Source organism: Oryzias latipes, chromosome 9 (genome assembly GCF_002234675.1).
Source record: "Oryzias latipes chromosome 9, ASM223467v1".
Lineage (NCBI taxonomy): Eukaryota > Metazoa > Chordata > Actinopteri > Beloniformes > Adrianichthyidae > Oryzias > Oryzias latipes.
The window spans coordinates 6,735,998-6,756,404 of NC_019867.2; the positions used below are offsets into that span (position 1 = coordinate 6,735,998).

General features: G+C 37.2%; 2 protein-coding genes across 3 annotated transcripts; both read right to left on the reverse strand.

Moving 5' to 3' along the window:
- Window positions 1-269: 269 nt before the first annotated feature.
- On the reverse strand, window positions 270-6,352 carry LOC101155773 (prostate stem cell antigen). Of its 2 annotated transcripts, none has more exons than XM_004072190.4 (3): window positions 5,508-6,352; window positions 4,656-4,763; window positions 270-799 (listed from the first exon to the last, which is right to left on the reverse strand). In XM_004072190.4, the coding sequence occupies exons 1-3, from the start codon at window positions 5,551-5,553 to the stop codon at window positions 645-647; spliced, it is 309 nt and encodes a 102-aa protein (XP_004072238.1). In that variant the 5' UTR covers window positions 5,554-6,352; the 3' UTR covers window positions 270-644. The 2 variants fall into 2 exon arrangements, with proteins under 2 accessions (XP_004072238.1, XP_011477226.1); XM_011478924.3 differs by lacking the exons at window positions 4,656-4,763; window positions 5,508-6,352 and adding exons at window positions 928-1,035; window positions 1,696-1,885.
- Window positions 6,353-10,582: 4,230 nt separating this feature from the next.
- On the reverse strand, window positions 10,583-13,331 carry LOC111947880 (prostate stem cell antigen-like). Its single transcript, XM_023958284.1, has 3 exons — window positions 12,499-13,331; window positions 11,647-11,754; window positions 10,583-11,518 (listed from the first exon to the last, which is right to left on the reverse strand). The coding sequence occupies exons 1-3, from the start codon at window positions 12,542-12,544 to the stop codon at window positions 11,364-11,366; spliced, it is 309 nt and encodes a 102-aa protein (XP_023814052.1). The 5' UTR covers window positions 12,545-13,331; the 3' UTR covers window positions 10,583-11,363.
- Window positions 13,332-20,407: the final 7,076 nt, after the last annotated feature.

A 20,407-nucleotide genomic window follows, 5' to 3' on the forward strand; every position in this document is an offset into this window, starting at 1 on the left:
GTGATGACAAGTGTATAAAAATGGGTTTGTTTTTAGTGTTTTTCATGTTTCATGGAGTTTTGTCAGTTGCTTTAATGTACAACGCTCTGAATCAATCTGGATTGATAAGCGCTCCTGTAAATAAAATTTGATTTAACTTGATATTTTTAAAAAAGCTCTTTGGTGTTAGAGGCTCAACTTTATATTAATGCAATCACATTTTAAAGGGAAAAGACAGAAAGGAGAGGAAGATGATTTCTAACCAGAAATTTCAATTTGTGCTACTACTCAAGATTTGGCTTTTTTATTTAATCTTTGGCAGTGTAATACCATTCCATACATTGTTTTGGAGGTTTTTTCTATATTTAAGTAAGCATCATGTTTACTGTAGACATCTATGACTGATTAGAAGGTTGACCAAACTGATAATAAGTGAACACTTCTTTATCAGCTTTTGATCCTTCACAGTTTGAATAAAATATACTCTGAAAAGCAATTGTAATCTTTTATTTATGTTGTCCATTATGAAAAAAAGCGACTAGAATATGTTAAGAACACCAAAACTTAATTTTCATTTGAATGGGTCACTTGAAAAATGTCACCATTTCTCTTTTAATTTTTTGAAATATCAATGAAAAACATTTTAAATCTCAAATTTTAGGCTCTCAGAGGAAAAGTATGAACATAGCTGCAGTCAGCATGATCAAAAGGGAATTGGATCCAGGTGGTGTGCTGCTGTTGCACAGATCCCCTTCACAGCATTTCACGGCTCCAACACACAATGCACTGGTTTGGCAGCCCTTGGTGACGATGTCATAGCCTGCAAGCAAGGACATTTGTTTGGTGAAATAACTTAGAAATATCTCTATGTTTCTACTTTCTTCTGTCTGTGAGCTTTGATTTCTCAGCAACTATAAACACCCTGTGATAATTAAAATTACAACTTACCCTCCGTTCTGAGTGAGAAACAACGGTTGAAGACGGCAGCACAGGCTTTGGTGTCCATGCAGGATTTGGGGTCGGCCGCTGTGCATGAGTAGCATCTCAATCCACATGCTTTACAAAGACAGAGCAAGTGTTCAAAAGAAGCCACAGGCTCACCAAGGCTTAGAATTATAACACAGCTATTAAACTTTCACGGATGTGTAAGAAGTAAAGAATTATTCTGAAGTAAAAAAGAAAAAACAAAACAAATAGAGTTGAAATTGATACTGTTTTCTTTAAACTGCTGTATAATGTACAAGTATCTTGTATCTTTAAATCCAGATGAAGAAAATAATTCTGCTCCACTTTAAAAGAAGCAAAAATAAATTAGCATTATTTTCCCTTTAGCCCATAAAGAAGAAAGCAGCAGACAAATCAAACTTACACCCTAATTCTTTAAAACTCTTGATTATATGAAAGCATGTTAACATTTGATAGATTTAAAGCTACTAAAAAGTACAAAAACTTACCTGCTGACAAAGTTAAGAACAGAATCAGAAGTTTAGAAAAAAGAAGTATAGAAAAAAAAATCTAATACAGTTGACATTTACACTGTTTTGTTTAAACTGTGTCAATGTCAACTGTTTCCCTTTAGCCCAAAAAGAAGAAATCACAAGATAAATCTAACTGTTCTTGCACCCTACGGCTTTAATACTCTTGATTATATTAAAGCATGTAAACATTTGAAAAATTCAAATCTATTAAAAAAAAACAACAAGTACAAAAACTCACCTGCTGACAAAGTTAAGGACAGAATCAGAAGTTTAACAAGTATCATATTGAACTTTTAATGTTAAGCAGTCCAAGGAGAACAACAGTTTGAACAAACCCCTTCTCTTGTGGGCACTTCCAAGTTTGCTTTCGGTTCCTGAAAACTGGTTTATATGTTACCGGCGCCAGCCCTAGGCTAAGAAGGGGCGATATTTTCTCTCTTTTAACGTTTTGTAACCTCCCCTGCCTCAAGAGGTGGTTCTCCCCCCTGATACACAGGTACCCGTTGCCAGTAAAATGAGTTTTCTTCCTCCTCGACAGATTGTTCAGACTCTGGCCCAGCAGCTGCCTAAAGTGACATTTGATCTTTCCTTTGTTTGTCCAGTCAGGTTTTCTTTATGACTTTGTTCTTGTTCCAGTTCCAGGTTATTTACTGACAAAAGAAGAATTCTGTGGAAGACTAGAAGATTACGGTCTCAGGTCTCAGCTTGTACTTGATACACAGGTCCATCTCATATCTTTTTAACAATACGGTAGATACAGTTTTCTCAATATGCTCGCAGTTTACCAGGACCCCCACGTTCTGAGAGGTTCCTGACCAGTATTCGATCTCCTGGTTGCAAAGGGATGCCTTTTAAATGTTGATTGTAGTACTTTTTCCCCTTTGCTGAGTTTTCCTGTCTGTTTTCTGCTGCAAATTTATATGCCTCCTGCATATACTTTTCAGCATTCTCTTATCTTGTCTTACACTCACTGTCATGGGTCCCATTTTTAAAGGCTTTGGTATGAAGCCACGACGACGATGATGATTATGCTGAAACATTTATAGTCCCTGTCCAATTATATCTTTTATTTATGATTACGGAAGTTTTAGGCAAAATCAAATTTTTTAGGGCAAAGTTTATGCAGTGCAGCAGGAGTTCATCAGAAATTCCCCTCTGAGTTGTGGGCATGTCTGTTGATGGGAAAGTAAGCCTCTGCTGATATCCCATCATGCCTTTGTTTCCACTCTCTTTCGCTAGCTTACAGCCCTTTACAACCCCAAGCTACCGTTACCAGCAAAACAAAAATAGTGAGCAACATTGGAGCTATCCAGTTGTGCAGTTCTGAATCAGATGCCAACTAAGACAAGTAAACTCAAGACGTTGATGGATCTATTTCTCTGCAGGTGGATGCATCAGAATTGAAGATGAGCAGGTAGACTTTCACCAGCCCATTTCAGTTACTGCTTCACAAAAGAGAGCTTTTTCAAACAAGGGTTTCTTATCAGCTCTTGATCCATCAGTTTGTATAAAACATACCGTACTCTGAGAAGCAATTGTAATCTTAAATTTATTTAATTTATGTTGTCAAAATGCTACTAGAACATGTAAAGAACACCAAAACGGTATGAAGCCACGACGACGATGATGATTATGCTGAAACATTTATAGTCCCTGTCCAATTATATCTTTTAATTATGATTACGCAAGTTTTAGGCAAAATCAAATTTTTTAGGGCAAAGTTTATGCAGTGCAGCAGGAGTTCATCAGAAATTCCCCTCTGAGTTGTGGGCATGTCTGTTGATGGGAAAGTAAGCCTCTGCTGATATCCCATCATGCCTTTGTTTCCACTCTCTTCCGCTAGCTTACAGCCCTTTACAACCCCAAGCTACCGTTACCAGCAAAACAAAAATAGTGAGCAACATTGGAGCTATCCAGTTGTGCAGTTCTGAATCAGATGCCAACTAAGACAAGTAAACTCAAGACGTTGAGGGATCTATTTCTGTGCAGGTGGATGCATCAGAATTGAAGATGAGCAGGTAGACTTTCACCAGCCCATTTCAGTTACTGCTTCACAAAAGAGAGCTTTTTCAAACAAGGGTTTCTTATCAGCTCTTGATCCATCAGTTTGTATAAAACATACCGTACTCTGAGAAGCAATTGTAATCTTAAATTTTTTTAATTTATGTTGTCAAAATGCTACTAGAACATGTAAAGAACACCAAAACGGTATGAAGCCACGACGACGATGATGATTATGCTGAAACATTTATAGTCCCTGTCCAATTATATCTTTTAATTATGATTACGCAAGTTTTAGGCAAAATCAAATTTTTTAGGGCAAAGTTTATGCAGTGCAGCAGGAGTTCATCAGAAATTCCCCTCTGAGTTGTGGGCATGTCTGTTGATGGGAAAGTAAGCCTCTGCTGATATCCCATCATGCCTTTGTTTCCACTCTCTTCCGCTAGCTTACAGCCCTTTACAACCCCAAGCTACCGTTACCAGCAAAACAAAAATAGTGAGCAACATTGGAGCTATCCAGTTGTGCAGTTCTGAATCAGATGCCAACTAAGACAAGTAAACTCAAGATGTTGAGGGATCTATTTCTGTGCAGGTGGATGCATAAGAATTGAAGGTGAGCTGATACACTTTCACCCGCCTATTTCAGTTACTGCTTCAGAAAAGGGAGCTTTTTCAAACAAGGGGTTTTTATCAGCTCTTGATCCATCACATATTGAATAAAATTTACTCTGAAAAGCAATTGTAATCTTAAATACTTTTATTTATGTTGTCCATAATGAAAACATGCGACTAGAATATGTTAAGAACACCAAAACTTAATTTTCATTTGAATAGGTCACTTGAAAAATGTCTCCATTTCTCTTTTAATTTTTTGAAATATCAATGAAAAACATTTTAAATCTCAAATTTTAGGCTCTCAGAGGAAAAGTATGAACATAGCTGCAGTCAGCATGATCAAAAGGGAACTGGATCCAGGTGGTGCGCTGCTGTTGCACAGATCCCCTTCACAGCATTTCACGGCTCCAACACAATGCACTGGTTTGGCAGCCCTTGGTGACGATGTCATAGCCTGCAAGCAAGGACATTTGTTTGGTGAAATAACTTAGAAATATGTCTATGTTTCTACTTTCATCTGTGTGTGAGCTTTGATTTCTCAGCAGCTATATACAACATGTGATAAGTAAAATTACAAATTACCCTCCGTTCTGAGTGAGAAACAACGGTTGAAGAGGGCAGCACAGGCTTTGGTGTCCATGCAGGATTTGGGGTCGGCCGCTGTGCATGAGTAGCATCTCAATCCACATGCTTTACAAAGACAGAGCAAGTGTTCAAAAGAAGCCACAGGCTCACCAAGGCTTAGAATTATAACACAGCTATTAAACTTTCACGGAAGTGTAAGAAGTAAAGAATTATTCTGAAGTAAAAAAGAAAAAACAAAACAAATAGAGTTGAAATTGGTACTGTTTTGTTTAAACTGCTGTATAATATACAAGTATCTTGTATCTTTAAATCCAGATGAAGAAAATAATTCTGCTCCAGTTTAAAAGAAGCAAAATAAATTAGCATTATTTTCCCTTTAGCCCATAAAGAAGAAAGCAGCAGACAAATCAAACTTACACCCTAATTCTTTAAAACTCTTGATTATATGAAAGTATGTAAACATTTGATAGAAATTAAAGCTACTAAAAAGTACAAAAACTTACCCGCTGACAAAGTTAAGAACAGAATCAGAAGTTTAGAAAAAAGAATTATAGAAAAAAAAATCTAATACAGTTGACATTTACACTGTTTTGTTTAAACTGTGATATAATATAACAAGTATGTTCCTAAAATGGATTTAAATCCAAATGTAGAAAAAAGTTCTGCTCCAGTTTAAAAGAAGGAAAAATAAATTAGCCTTATTTTCCCTTTAGCCTAAAAAGAAGAAAGCAGCAGATAAATCTAACTGTTCTTGCACCCTACGGCTTGAATACTCTTGATTATATTAAAGCATGTAAACATTTGAAAAATTCAAATCTACTAAAAAAAACAACAAGTACAAAAACTCACCTGCTGACAAAGTTAAGGACAGAATCAGAAGTTTAACAAGTATCATATTGAACTTTTAATGTTACGCAGTCCAAGGAGAACAACAGTTTGAACCAACCCCTTCTCTTGTGGGCACTTCCAAGTTTGCTTTCGGTTCCTGAAAATTGGTTTATATGTTACCGGCGCCAGCCCTAGGCTAAGAAGGGGCGATATTTTCTCTCTTTTAACGTTTTGTAACCTCCCCTGCCTCAAGAGATGACTCTGGCATCTTGTACTAAATATTTGTCACGTCAAGTCATGTTAAGTTTACTGTTTACTACTCTTAACATGTCCCCACAGGTGTGGGCAAATAGTACATGACAGGTTGCGATGGCAACAGGGAATGGGACATGGTACATAAGTAGTAGCTGTGGTTCTCCACTGATACACAGGTACCCGTTGCCAGTAAAAAGAGTTTTCTTCCTCCTCGACAGATTGTTCAGACTCTGGCCCAGCAGCTGCCTAAAGTGACATTTGATCTTTCCTTTGTGTTTTTCCAGTCGGGTTTTCTTTATGACTTTGTTATTGTTCCAGCTCCAGGTTATTTACTGACAGAAGAAGAATTCTGTGGAAGACTAGAAGATTACGGTCTCAGGTCTCAGCTTGTACTTGATACACAGGTCCATCTCATATCTTTTTAACAATACGGTAGATACAGTTTTCTCAATATGCTCGCAGTTTACCAGGACCCCCACGTTCTGAGAGGTTCCTGACCAGTATTCGATCTCCTGGTTGCAAAGGGATGCTTTTTAAATGTTGATTGTAGTACTTTTTCACCTTTGCTGAGTTTTCCTGTCTGTTTTCTGCTGCAAATTTATATGCCTCCTGCATATACTTTTCAGCATTCTCTTATCTTGTCTTACACTAACTGTCAGGTCTCATTTCGAAAAGTAAAAGTCTATTAGTAACCTTGGTGCTCTACTAAGCTTGATTTATGTAAAAAAGGTCAAAATTAGTGATTGTAAGGCAAGAAGGTGCGACATCTGGATGATAGGCTAAATATATTCTTCAGTTTTACAAGAGCCTTAGACACAACTGCCCTTACAGGGGGGATATGAGCTATCTGCTGGCAGTAACTGTACACTGGACACACAGGTGGTCAGCATGAGACATCAAAGTCATTGTCCGCCTGATCAGACAGTAAAGAGAAAAGGTACACATATTTTTTCAAAGGGCATACTGCGGGTGACGGGTCATAGTGAACACTTACACGTAGGGGTAAAGTAAGGGTTAAGTCAGTTAAACGCTGATTTGCTGTATGGATTTGTCATTTTTCCCATCCCTCCAAATCTAGTGGACTGCACAAGAAGCCCCTTAGTGCTGTTCACATGATAAGTCTTCACTTCCTGTCTACATTCTGGCTGTTAGAAATGAGGAAATTAAACAATCACAGTGTAGTTTGTGTGGAAATCCGATGGACACTTATCTATCAGGGGCATCAAGAACTGCGGGTCTGTCTGTGATTAGACTTTTACTTTTTATATACTGCACACAAATCTTTATTTTGCGCCTTAAACACATTTGCAAACTACTGTAGAGCTCAGGTAGTGTCAACAAGGATGTGTAGTTATAAAATACAGAAAAATGTCAGTAAATAAATCATTAAATAAATTTAAACAAAACTGATTAGAAGAAAACATAATTATTATTATTTTGACAGAAAAGTTTGAAGAATATTTCAACTTTAGAAAAAATCTTGCAATATTTGATTTTGACATGGCAGAGAATGTACACAGATATTCTGCGTTTTCTAGTATGTCTACCAGACGGCAATAAAGACAAACATTTGAAAGGTTTGCCTTTGTGTTTATAACAGAAATGGATGAGACTTTGCTGATTTCAACACCTGGTGATTTAAGTCATAGTTGATGGGATTTTGCTAACACAGAATGTGTGCTCCTTCATCTGTAGGTGGTGGAAATTGCCCAGAATTACAGTTGTTTTCTGAATTTTCTTTTCTTTCACATTTTAGCTGTCTATATTTTTTTATTTTTTAAAATGTAATGATTTATTTATTATTTCATTTTCCTTTTTAATTGTCCTTATGATCTTTAATATGTTTTTGTGTCAAGTGATTTGCTGAGGGGATTTTCCTCAAGGCACAGCCAAGTCCCACATTTCTCTGACAGCAACAGTTTTTCTTTAGCTTCAGTTTGAGGGACTGAGGTTGGTAAAACTAAGCGTGTGCAGGCATGTGGGCACTGAATTGTGGGGACATGTGTACAAGAATGGCTTCGTTTTTAGTGTTTGTTATGTTCCATAAAGTTTTTACCAGTTGCTTTTACGTACAACACTCTGAGCTTGTTAATCTGGATTGAAAAGCGCTCCTATGAATAAAATTTGATTTAACTTGACATTTTTGGTGTTAGAGGCCAAACTTTATACTAACGTTATCACATTTTTATGGACCAGACAGAAAAGAGAGAGAGAGTGGGGTAAGTGAAGTTGAGTGTAAAAGAAAAGAAGAGAAGAGGGCTAAAGTGGTTAAGAGGAGGATTATAGAAAAAATAAAACGGAAAATTATAAAAAGAAAAGGCAACAAGTGGCTGGAGGATTATCATTAGATGTTTACCAAAAGGGCATGTGTCCACAGACACACACATCCAAACACACACAAACTTTATCTACTTAAACCTTCTCACACTTGTCAATGGAAACCCAAAACCTTCAACCAATCCGTTCCATAAATACACAGCACAAATTGATAAGCACATTTTCTGTTTTGTAGAACAAATGCACTGCTTTTGAAGTTCAGCTGATTTCTTAACTTGTAACACCAAACTCTGTCTTTGAAAATTAGTTGTATGTTTAATGGAAGAAAGTTATTTCTTAATTATCGTTTCGCAATTAAAGGGTTTATTTAAATATACACCTTGTGTGTCAGAAGATTCAGAAGCCCATGTTTTAACAATCTGTCCAACACAAGAGGCCTTCAGCTCTACTCTATTTGCTCAGCTGTTGGACGGGACAAAAAAAAAAATACAACACATCATGTTCTGCTGCACATTACGACCCTTTGCCTGTGAGCGCCACATTGTGTTTGGATAAAAATGTGTCATAAACACATAAATCAACTGCTATACCTCTGAATCACAGCTGCCCTGAAAAAAATACATCTTTTTTTTTTTACTTCACATTTCCCCCACTGCATCTTTTGATTCACAAATGAAATTATTTCAAAGCGGGGGGAAAAATCTGAACCATTGCAGAGATTTAAAAACAATGCCACATTGATGACTCATTTTACAACTGTTTCATCATAGAACCAAAAAAACAAAACAACAGATGTATATTTTAAAATATGTTTAAAATAGATTTTGCAAAGGTCATAGCAAATTAAAGATTACATTTTTTCATTTACTAATTATTGGGGGAAGGAGTCAAATTCTAATTTTTATTGATAAATAAATGTTTTGTTTTAAAATAACTTTTTATACTCTAATTACACATAGCCTCCTGTGTATTATGTTAAAGAACATGTTTTATGAAATATAAAAATGAACAATGCAAATCTTTCCAAAATCCTAATAATAAAAAAAAAAGACTTGACTCTATTGATCCCACAATGGGGAAATTTGTTCTCCGCATTTGACCCCCAATCCAACCCCTTAATGCTGAGTGTCAAGCAGGGAGGCAATGGGTCCCAGTTTTAAAGGCTTTGGTATGACTCGGCCTGGGTTTGAAGCCACGACGATGATGATGATTATGCTGAAACATTTAAAGTCCCTGTCCAATTATATCTTTTATTTATGATTACGCAAGTTTTAGGCAAAATCAAATTTTCTAGGGCAAAGTTTATGCAGTGCAGCAGGAGTTCATCAGAAATTCCCCTCTGAGTTGTGGGCATGTCTGTTGATGGGAAAGTAAGCCTCTGCTGATATCCCATCATGCCTTTGTTTCCACTCTCTTCCGCTAGCTTACAGCCCTTTACACCCCAAGCTACCGTTACCAGCAAAACAAAAATAGTGAGCAACATTGGAGCTATCCAGTTGTGCAGTTCTGAATCAGATGCCAGCTAAGACAAGTAAACTCAAGACGTTGATGGATCTCTTTCTCTGCAGGTGGATGCATCAGAATTGAAGATGAGCAGGTAGACTTTCACCAGCCCATTTCAGTTACTGCTTCACAAAAGAGAGCTTTTTCAAACAAGGGTTTCTTATCAGCTCTTGATCCATCAGTTTGTATAAAACATACCGTACTCTGAGAAGCAATTGTGAGAGCCGGTTTAGCTCGTGCTGGTTTGCAGCGCCTTCCGTCTGTGAAACCTGGGTTCGACTCCAGGCTGCTCCCTGTTCCCTTCTCTACCTCTGTGCCGGTCCCAAGCCCGGTTTGAGAAGGTTGCGTCAGGAAGGGCATCCGGCGTAAAACATTGCCAAATTTACCATGCGACTTGTTCGCTGTGGCGACCCCTGATGGGAGAAGCCGAAAGTGGAAGAAAGAAGACTCTGAGAAGCAATTGTAATCTTAAATTTTTTTAATTTATGTTGTCAAAATGCTACTAGAACATGTAAAGAACACCAAAACGGTATGAAGCCACGACGACGATGATGATTATGCTGAAACATTTATAGTCCCTGTCCAATTATATCTTTTAATTATGATTACGCAAGTTTTAGGAAAAATCAAATTTTTTAGGGCAAAGTTTATGCAGTGCAGCAGGAGTTCATCAGAAATTCCCCTCTGAGTTGTGGGCATGTCTGTTGATGGGAAAGTAAGCCTCTGCTGATATCCCATCATGCCTTTGTTTCCACTCTCTTCCGCTAGCTTACAGCCCTTTACAACCCCAAGCTACCGTTACCAGCAAAACAAAAATAGTGAGCAACATTGGAGCTATCCAGTTGTGCAGTTCTGAATCAGATGCCAACTAAGACAAGTAAACTCAAGACGTTGATGGATCTATTTCTCTGCAGGTGGATGCATCAGAATTGAAGATGAGCAGGTAGACTTTCACCAGCCCATTTCAGTTACTGCTTCACAAAAGAGAGCTTTTTCAAACAAGGGTTTCTTATCAGCTCTTGATCCATCAGTTTGTATAAAACATACCGTACTCTGAGAAGCAATTGTAATCTTAAATTTATTTAATTTATGTTGTCAAAATGCTACTAGAACATGTAAAGAACACCAAAACGGTATGAAGCCACGACGACGATGATGATTATGCTGAAACATTTATAGTCCCTGTCCAATTATATCTTTTAATTATGATTACGCAAGTTTTAGGCAAAATCAAATTTTTTAGGGCAAAGTTTATGCAGTGCAGCAGGAGTTCATCAGAAATTCCCCTCTGAGTTGTGGGCATGTCTGTTGATGGGAAAGTAAGCCTCTGCTGATATCCCATCATGCCTTTGTTTCCACTCTCTTCCGCTAGCTTACAGCCCTTTACAACCCCAAGCTACCGTTACCAGCAAAACAAAAATAGTGAGCAACATTGGAGCTATCCAGTTGTGCAGTTCTGAATCAGATGCCAACTAAGACAAGTAAACTCAAGATGTTGAGGGATCTATTTCTGTGCAGGTGGATGCATAAGAATTGAAGGTGAGCTGATACACTTTCACCCGCCTATTTCAGTTACTGCTTCAGAAAAGGGAGCTTTTTCAAACAAGGGGTTTTTATCAGCTCTTGATCCATCACATATTGAATAAAATTTACTCTGAAAAGCAATTGTAATCTTAAATACTTTTATTTATGTTGTCCATAATGAAAACATGCGACTAGAATATGTTAAGAACACCAAAACTTAATTTTCATTTGAATGGGTCACTTGAAAAATGTCTCCATTTCTCTTTTAATTTTTTGAAATATCAATGAAAAACATTTTAAATCTCAAATTTTAGGCTCTCAGAGGAAAAGTATGAACATAGCTGCAGTCAGCATGATCAAAAGGGAACTGGATCCAGGTGGTGCGCTGCTGTTGCACAGATCCCCTTCACAGCATTTCACGGCTCCAACACACAATGCACTGGTTTGGCAGCCCTTGGTGACGATGTCATAGCCTGCAAGCAAGGACATTTGTTTGGTGAAATAACTTAGAAATATGTCTATGTTTCTACTTTCATCTGTGTGTGAGCTTTGATTTCTCAGCAGCTATATACAACATGTGATAAGTAAAATTACAAATTACCCTCCGTTCTGAGTGAGAAACAACGGTTGAAGAGGGCAGCACAGGCTTTGGTGTCCATGCAGGATTTGGGGTCGGCCGCTGTGCATGAGTAGCATCTCAATCCACATGCTTTACAAAGACAGAGCAAGTGTTCAAAAGAAGCCACAGGCTCACCAAGGCTTAGAATTATAACACAGCTATTAAACTTTCACGGAAGTGTAAGAAGTAAAGAATTATTCTGAAGTAAAAAAGAAAAAACAAAACAAATAGAGTTGAAATTGGTACTGTTTTGTTTAAACTGCTGTATAATATACAAGTATCTTGTATCTTTAAATCCAGATGAAGAAAATAATACTGCTCCAGTTTAAAAGAAGCAAAATAAATTAGCATTATTTTCCCTTTAGCCCATAAAGAAGAAAGCAGCAGACAAATCAAACTTACACCCTAATTCTTTAAAACTCTTGATTATATGAAAGTATGTAAACATTTGATAGAAATTAAAGCTACTAAAAAGTACAAAAACTTACCCGCTGACAAAGTTAAGAACAGAATCAGAAGTTTAGAAAAAAGAATTATAGAAAAAAAAATCTAATACAGTTGACATTTACACTGTTTTGTTTAAACTGTGATATAATATAACAAGTATGTTCCTAAAATGGATTTAAATCCAAATGTAGAAAAAAGTTCTGCTCCAGTTTAAAAGAAGGAAAAATAAATTAGCCTTATTTTCCCTTTAGCCTAAAAAGAAGAAAGCAGCAGATAAATCTAACTGTTCTTGCACCCTACGGCTTGAATACTCTTGATTATATTAAAGCATGTAAACATTTGAAAAATTCAAATCTACTAAAAAAAACAACAAGTACAAAAACTCACCTGCTGACAAAGTTAAGGACAGAATCAGAAGTTTAACAAGTATCATATTGAACTTTTAATGTTACGCAGTCCAAGGAGAACAACAGTTTGAACCAACCCCTTCTCTTGTGGGCACTTCCAAGTTTGCTTTCGGTTCCTGAAAATTGGTTTATATGTTACCGGCGCCAGCCCTAGGCTAAGAAGGGGCGATATTTTCTCTCTTTTAACGTTTTGTAACCTCCCCTGCCTCAAGAGATGACTCTGGCATCTTGTACTAAATATTTGTCACGTCAAGTCATGTTAAGTTTACTGTTTACTACTCTTAACATGTCCCCACAGGTGTGGGCAAATAGTACATGACAGGTTGCGATGGCAACAGGGAATGGGACATGGTACATAAGTAGTAGCTGTGGTTCTCCACTGATACACAGGTACCCGTTGCCAGTAAAAAGAGTTTTCTTCCTCCTCGACAGATTGTTCAGACTCTGGCCCAGCAGCTGCCTAAAGTGACATTTGATCTTTCCTTTGTGTTTTTCCAGTCGGGTTTTCTTTATGACTTTGTTATTGTTCCAGCTCCAGGTTATTTACTGACAGAAGAAGAATTCTGTGGAAGACTAGAAGATTACGGTCTCAGGTCTCAGCTTGTACTTGATACACAGGTCCATCTCATATCTTTTTAACAATACGGTAGATACAGTTTTCTCAATATGCTCGCAGTTTACCAGGACCCCCACGTTCTGAGAGGTTCCTGACCAGTATTCGATCTCCTGGTTGCAAAGGGATGCTTTTTAAATGTTGATTGTAGTACTTTTTCACCTTTGCTGAGTTTTCCTGTCTGTTTTCTGCTGCAAATTTATATGCCTCCTGCATATACTTTTCAGCATTCTCTTATCTTGTCTTACACTCACTGTCAGGTCTCATTTCGAAAAGTAAAAGTCTGTTAGTAACCTTGGTGCTCTACTAAGCTTGATTTATGTAAAAAAGGTCAAAATTAGTGATTGTAAGGCAAGAAGGTGCGACATCTGGATGATAGGCTAAATATATTCTTCAGTTTTACAAGAGCCTTAGACACAACTGCCCTTACAGGGGGGATATGAGCTATCTGCTGGCAGTAACTGTACACTGGACACACAGGTGGTCAGCATGAGACATCAAAGTCATTGTCCGCCTGATCAGACAGTAAAGAGAAAAGGTACACATATTTTTTCAAAGGGCATACTGCGGGTGACGGGTCATAGTGAACACTTACACGTAGGGGTAAAGTAAGGGTTAAGTCAGTTAAACGCTGATTTGCTGTATGGATTTGTCATTTTTCCCATCCCTCCAAATCTAGTGGACTGCACAAGAAGCCCCTTAGTGCTGTTCACATGATAAGTCTTCACTTCCTGTCTACATTCTGGCTGTTAGAAATGAGGAAATTAAACAATCACAGTGTAGTTTGTGTGGAAATCCGATGGACACTTATCTATCAGGGGCATCAAGAACTGCGGGTCTGTCTGTGATTAGACTTTTACTTTTTATATACTGCACACAAATCTTTATTTTGCGCCTTAAACACATTTGCAAACTACTGTAGAGCTCAGGTAGTGTCAACAAGGATGTGTAGTTATAAAATACAGAAAAATGTCAGTAAATAAATCATTAAATAAATTTAAACAAAACTGATTAGAAGAAAACATAATTATTATTATTTTGACAGAAAAGTTTGAAGAATATTTCAACTTTAGAAAAAATCTTGCAATATTTGATTTTGACATGGCAGAGAATGTACACAGATATTCTGCGTTTTCTAGTATGTCTACCAGACGGCAATAAAGACAAACATTTGAAAGGTTTGCCTTTGTGTTTATAACAGAAATGGATGAGACTTTGCTGATTTCAACACCTGGTGATTTAAGTCATAGTTGATGGGATTTTGCTAACACAGAATGTGTGCTCCTTCATCTGTAGGTGGTGGAAATTGCCCAGAATTACAGTTGTTTTCTGAATTTTCTTTTCTTTCACATTTTAGCTGTCTATATTTTTTTATTTTTTAAAATGTAATGATTTATTTATTATTTCATTTTCCTTTTTAATTGTCCTTATGATCTTTAATATGTTTTTGTGTCAAGTGATTTGCTGAGGGGATTTTCCTCAAGGCACAGCCAAGTCCCACATTTCTCTGACAGCAACAGTTTTTCTTTAGCTTCAGTATGAGGGACTGAGGTTGGTAAAACTAAGCGTGTGCAGGCATGTGGGCACTGAATTGTGGGGACATGTGTACAAGAATGGCTTCGTTTTTAGTGTTTGTTATGTTCCATAAAGTTTTTACCAGTTGCTTTTACGTACAACACTCTGAGCTTGTTAATCTGGATTGAAAAGCGCTCCTATGAATAAAATTTGATTTAACTTGACATTTTTGGTGTTAGAGGCCAAACTTTATACTAACGTTATCACATTTTTATGGACCAGACAGAAAAGAGAGAGAGAGTGGGGTAAGTGAAGTTGAGTGTAAAAGAAAAGAAGAGAAGAGGGCTAAAGTGGTTAAGAGGAGGATTATAGAAAAAATAAAACGGAAAATTATAAAAAGAAAAGGCAACAAGTGGCTGGAGGATTATCATTAGATGTTTACCAAAAGGGCATGTGTCCACAGACACACACATCCAAACACACACAAACTTTATCTACTTAAACCTTCTCACACTTGTCAATGGAAACCCAAAACCTTCAACCAATCCGTTCCATAAATACACAGCACAAATTGATAAGCACATTTTCTGTTTTGTAGAACAAATGCACTGCTTTTGAAGTTCAGCTGATTTCTTAACTTGTAACACCAAACTCTGTCTTTGAAAATTAGTTGTATGTTTAATGGAAGAAAGTTATTTCTTAATTATCGTTTCGCAATTAAAGGGTTTATTTAAATATACACCTTGTGTGTCAGAAGATTCAGAAGCCCATGTTTTAACAATCTGTCCAACACAAGAGGCCTTCAGCTCTACTCTATTTGCTCAGCTGTTGGACGGGACAAAAAAAAAATACAACACATCATGTTCTGCTGCACATTACGACCCTTTGCCTGTGAGCGCCACATTGTGTTTGGATAAAAATGTGTCATAAACACATAAATCAACTGCTATACCTCTGAATCACAGCTGCCCTGAAAAAAATACATCTTTTTTTTTTTACTTCACATTTCCCCCACTGCATCTTTTGATTCACAAATGAAATTATTTCAAAGCGGGGGGAAAAATCTGAACCATTGCAGAGATTTAAAAACAATGCCACATTGATGACTCATTTTACAACTGTTTCATCATAGAACCAAAAAAACAAAACAACAGATGTATATTTTAAAATATGTTTAAAATAGATTTTTCAAAGGTCATAGCAAATTAAAGATTACATTTTTTCATTTACTAATTATTGGGGGAAGGAGTCAAATTCTAATTTTTATTGATAAATAAATGTTTTGTTTTAAAATAACTTTTTATACTCTAATTACACATAGCCTCCTGTGTATTATGTTAAAGAACATGTTTTATGAAATATAAAAATGAACAATGCAAATCTTTCCAAAATCCTAATAATAAAAAAAAAAGACTTGACTCTATTGATCCCACAATGGGGAAATTTGTTCTCCGCATTTGACCCCCAATCCAACCCCTTAATGCTGAGTGTCAAGCAGGGAGGCAATGGGTCCCAGTTTTAAAGGCTTTGGTATGACTCGGCCTGGGTTTGAAGCCACGACGATGATGATGATTATGCTGAAACATTTAAAGTCCCTGTCCAATTATATCTTTTATTTATGATTACGCAAGTTTTAGGCAAAATCAAATTTTCTAGGGCAAAGTTTATGCAGTGCAGCAGGAGTTCATCAGAAATTACCCTCTGAGTTGTGGGCATGTCTGTTGATGGGAAAGTAAGCCTCTGCTGATATCCCATCATGCCTTTGTTTCCACTCTCTTCCGCTAGCTTACAGCCCTTTACAACCCCAAGCTACCGTTACCAGCAAAACAAAAATAGTGAGCAACATTGGAGCTATCCAGTTGTGCAGTTCTGAATCAGATGCCAGCTAAGACAAGTATGGATCTATTTCTCTGCAGGTGGATGCATCAGAATTGAAGATGAGCAGGTAGACTTTCACCAGCCCATTTCAGTTACTGCTTCACAAAAGAGAGCTTTTTCAAACAAGGGTTTCTTATCAGCTCTTGATCCATCAGTTTGTATAAAACATACCGTACTCTGAGAAGCAATTGTAATCTTAAATTTATTTAATTTATGTTGTCAAAATGCTACTAGAACATGTAAAGAACACCAAAACGGTATGAAGCCACGACGACGATGATGATTATGCTGAAACATTTATAGTCCCTGTCCAATTATATCTTTTAATTATGATTACGCAAGTTTTAGGCAAAATCAAATTTTTTAGGGCAAAGTTTATGCAGTGCAGCAGGAGTTCATCAGAAATTCCCCTCTGAGTTGTGGGCATGTCTGTTGATGGGAAAGTAAGCCTCTGCTGATATCCCATCATGCCTTTGTTTCCACTCTCTTCCGCTAGCTTACAGCCCTTTACAACCCCAAGCTACCGTTACCAGCAAAACAAAAATAGTGAGCAACATTGGAGCTATCCAGTTGTGCAGTTCTGAATCAGATGCCAACTAAGACAAGTAAACTCAAGATGTTGATGGATCTATTTCTGTGCAGGTGGATGCATAAGAATTGAAGGTGAGCTGATACACTTTCACCCGCCTATTTCAGTTACTGCTTCAGAAAAGGGAGCTTTTTCAAACAAGGGGTTTTTATCAGCTCTTGATCCATCACATATTGAATAAAATTTACTCTGAAAAGCAATTGTAATCTTAAATACTTTTATTTATGTTGTCCATAATGAAAAAAAGCGACTAGAATATGTTAAGAACACCAAAACTTAATTTTCATTTGAATAGGTCACTTGAAAAATGTCTCCATTTCTCTTTTAATTTTTTGAAATATCAATGAAAAACATTTTAAATCTCAAATTTTAGGCTCTCAGAGGAAAAGTATGAACATAGCTGCAGTCAGCATGATCAAAAGGGAATTGGATCCAGGTGGTGTGCTGCTGTTGCACAGATCCCCTTCACAGCATTTCACGGCTCCAACACACAATGCACTGGTTTGGCAGCCCTTGGTGACGATGTCATAGCCTGCAAGCAAGGACATTTGTTTGGTGAAATAACTTAAAAATATCTCTATGTTTCTACTTTCTTTTGTGCGTGAGCTTTGATTTCTCAGCAGCTATATTCACCCTGTGATAAGTGAAATTACAACTTACCCTCCACTCTGAGTGAGAAACAACGGTTGAAGAGGGCAGTACAGGCTTTGGTGTCCATGCAGGATTTGGGGTCGGCCGCTGTGCATGAGTAGCATCTCAATCCACATGCTTTACAAAGACAGAGCAAGTGTTCAAAAGAAGCCACAAGCTCACCAAGGCTTAGAATTATAACTCAGCTATTAAACTTTCATGGAAGTGTAAGAAGTGAAGAATTATTCTGAAGTAAAAAAGCAAAAAAACAAAAACAAAAAAAATAGAGTTGAAATTTACGCCGTTTTGTTTAAACTGCTATATAATACACAAGTATCTTGTATCTTTAAATACAAATGTAGAAAAGAGTTCTGCTCCAGCTTAAAAGAAGTAAAAATAAATTAGCATTATTTTCCCTTTAGCCCATAAAGAAGAAAGCAGCAGATAAATCAAACTGTTTTTGCACCCTAATTCTTTAAAACTCTTGATTATATGAAAGTATGAAAGCATGTAAACATTTGATAGATTTTAGCTACTAAAAAGTACAAAAACTTACCCGCTGACAAAGTTAAGAACAGAATTAGAAGTTTAAAAAGTATCATGTTGTACTTTAAAGGTTACGTAGTCCAACGAGAACAACAGTTTTAACAAACCCCTTCTCCTTTTGGGCAGCTTTCAGTCTGCTTTAGGTTCCTGAAACACAGCAAAGACTTCCGCACTATGTGATCTAAATAAAAGAGGCCCTAATGTGAGCTCTCTGCAAAAGCCCAGCTGACTCATCGTCTTTGTAATGCTTGATGATCAGAAATTCGGTTTTAGTAAAATACAAAAATATAAATGCATTTCTTGAAACATTGTTTAACCAGCAGTGGGTACTACAACCCAAAACCCAGACAAATTTAAAAAAACAACATGTTCAAGGCTCATTTTACAGCAGTTTTATAGATACCAAAAACTGATGTTTATTTTAATCTACATTTAAATTAAATTTGAAATTAAATTTACACAAGGGTCTTTGCAAATAAAAGCTGAGATTTTCTTTTGTTAATTAAGAATTTCCGGGGGTAGAGGTGAAATCATTATTAAGATAATCAAATAGGTGTATGTTTTAGAGTAATTTATATATTTTCTTATTAAACAATAATCTAGTGGGTGTTATATTTAAAGAAATGTTTTATGATAATCTTCTTTCTCTTTTGGCTTTTTCCCATCAGAAACAACCTCTCTTTTGAGGATGAGTCGCATGGTTAACTTGGCAATGTTTTACGCCGGATGCCCTTTCTGATGCAACCCTCTCAATTTTCCTGAGCTTGGGACCGGCACAGAAGCAGAGAAGGGAATAGGGAGCAGCCCGGAGTCAAACCCTGGTTTCACGGATGGAAGGCGCTGCAAACCAGCCCGAGCTAAACTGGCTCCCAAATTTTTTATGATAATCAAAAATGTAAAATGCTTCCAAAATCTTAATAATTTAGATAATGATGATGATTATTTTTAAACATTTATAGTCCCTGTCCAATCCCTTTTTGATCTGTTGTAAAAGCGTTCCCTGTGCTCTTTTAATTATGATTTTTCAGCTTGTGTTGCTTAAGGCAAATTTTCTGCAGTGCAGCAGTTCATCAGATATTTGCCTTTGTTGTGGGCTGGACTTTTCCCACCATACCTTTGTTTACGCTCTCACCCGCTAGCTTACAGCCCCTTAAAACCTTAAGCTAACATTAAGATGGTAAGCAATACCAGAGCTATCCAGCCATCCAGTTTTAAGCCAGAAGCCATCCTATACAGGTAAATTCAAGATGTCATTGGATCTATTTGTCTGCAAGTGGATGCACCGGAATGGAGCGGAGCTGCGAGACTTTGGACCACTCAGTTCACTTGTAAAGTCACAAAGAGAGAACACAAGCAGACAAATTGTGATTCGTCTCGATTGGAATAAATAAATACTCAGAAATGCAGTTTTAATCCTAAATTCTTTTATATATATAACCTCCACATTGACTGTTTAAGAAAACTGGACGGAGTTTGACCTTGCCCATAGAAAATGACTTGCTTCTGGTTCCAACCTTGGTACAGTCCTTCCCACCGTGGGCTGGCCCAGTTCTTCCTCTTTATGACTTTGATGAACACCCAGTCACCTGGTTTCACTGGTGGGCTTTCCTGTGGAGATAAAGAGTCAGATGATGGTAAATTTGCTAAATTTGCATTGCCACCTACTTCTGGTTTATATTCTGATAAAGTCAGCTAATGTTTGTTCTTCATCAGCTTTTTGTAAGTCTGTGGCTATACGTCTGTGGCTATAGGTAACCTATGTGGGCTTCCGTGGACTATTTCAAAGGGTGGTTGTATAATTTTACTAGATCTAGGTACTCTGGCCTTCCTGTTGTGTTCATGCATCTAATGAGTCGGCTTTTAACTGTTCCATTTGTGTGTTCCACTATCCTGCACACTTTGGGGGTGCTATGACCAGTGATTTTTTTTATGTCATTTTTATGCTGGGGGCCTAAACTGTTATTCTTCTTGTCGACACATGGCATGGCCATGACAAATAACGTGCTGGAGAGGCAGCGGCGGAACGAGTTAAGGATGAGCTTCCTGACTCTGAGGGATGAAGCCCCGGCCGTGGCCAACAATAGCCGCGGTTACATGGGCAGAATATCTTGATCGGAT

Excerpts from the sequence above, each read along its gene's own strand:
- LOC111947880 (XM_023958284.1), bottom strand. The coding sequence starts at position 12,544 with ATGATACTTGTTAAACTTCTGATTCTGTCCTTAACTTTGTCAGCAG. Across the intron at positions 11,755-12,498 it reads GTCCTTAACTTTGTCAGCAG|CATGTGGATTGAGATGCTAC; the intron begins GTGAGTTTTTGT and ends GTCTTTGTAAAG. Across the intron at positions 11,519-11,646 it reads TTTCTCACTCAGAACGGAGG|GCTATGACATCGTCACCAAG; the intron begins GTAATTTGTAAT and ends CCTTGCTTGCAG.
- LOC101155773 (XM_004072190.4), bottom strand. The coding sequence starts at position 5,553 with ATGATACTTGTTAAACTTCTGATTCTGTCCTTAACTTTGTCAGCAG. Across the intron at positions 4,764-5,507 it reads GTCCTTAACTTTGTCAGCAG|CATGTGGATTGAGATGCTAC; the intron begins GTGAGTTTTTGT and ends GTCTTTGTAAAG. Across the intron at positions 800-4,655 it reads TTTCTCACTCAGAACGGAGG|GCTATGACATCGTCACCAAG; the intron begins GTAATTTGTAAT and ends CCTTGCTTGCAG.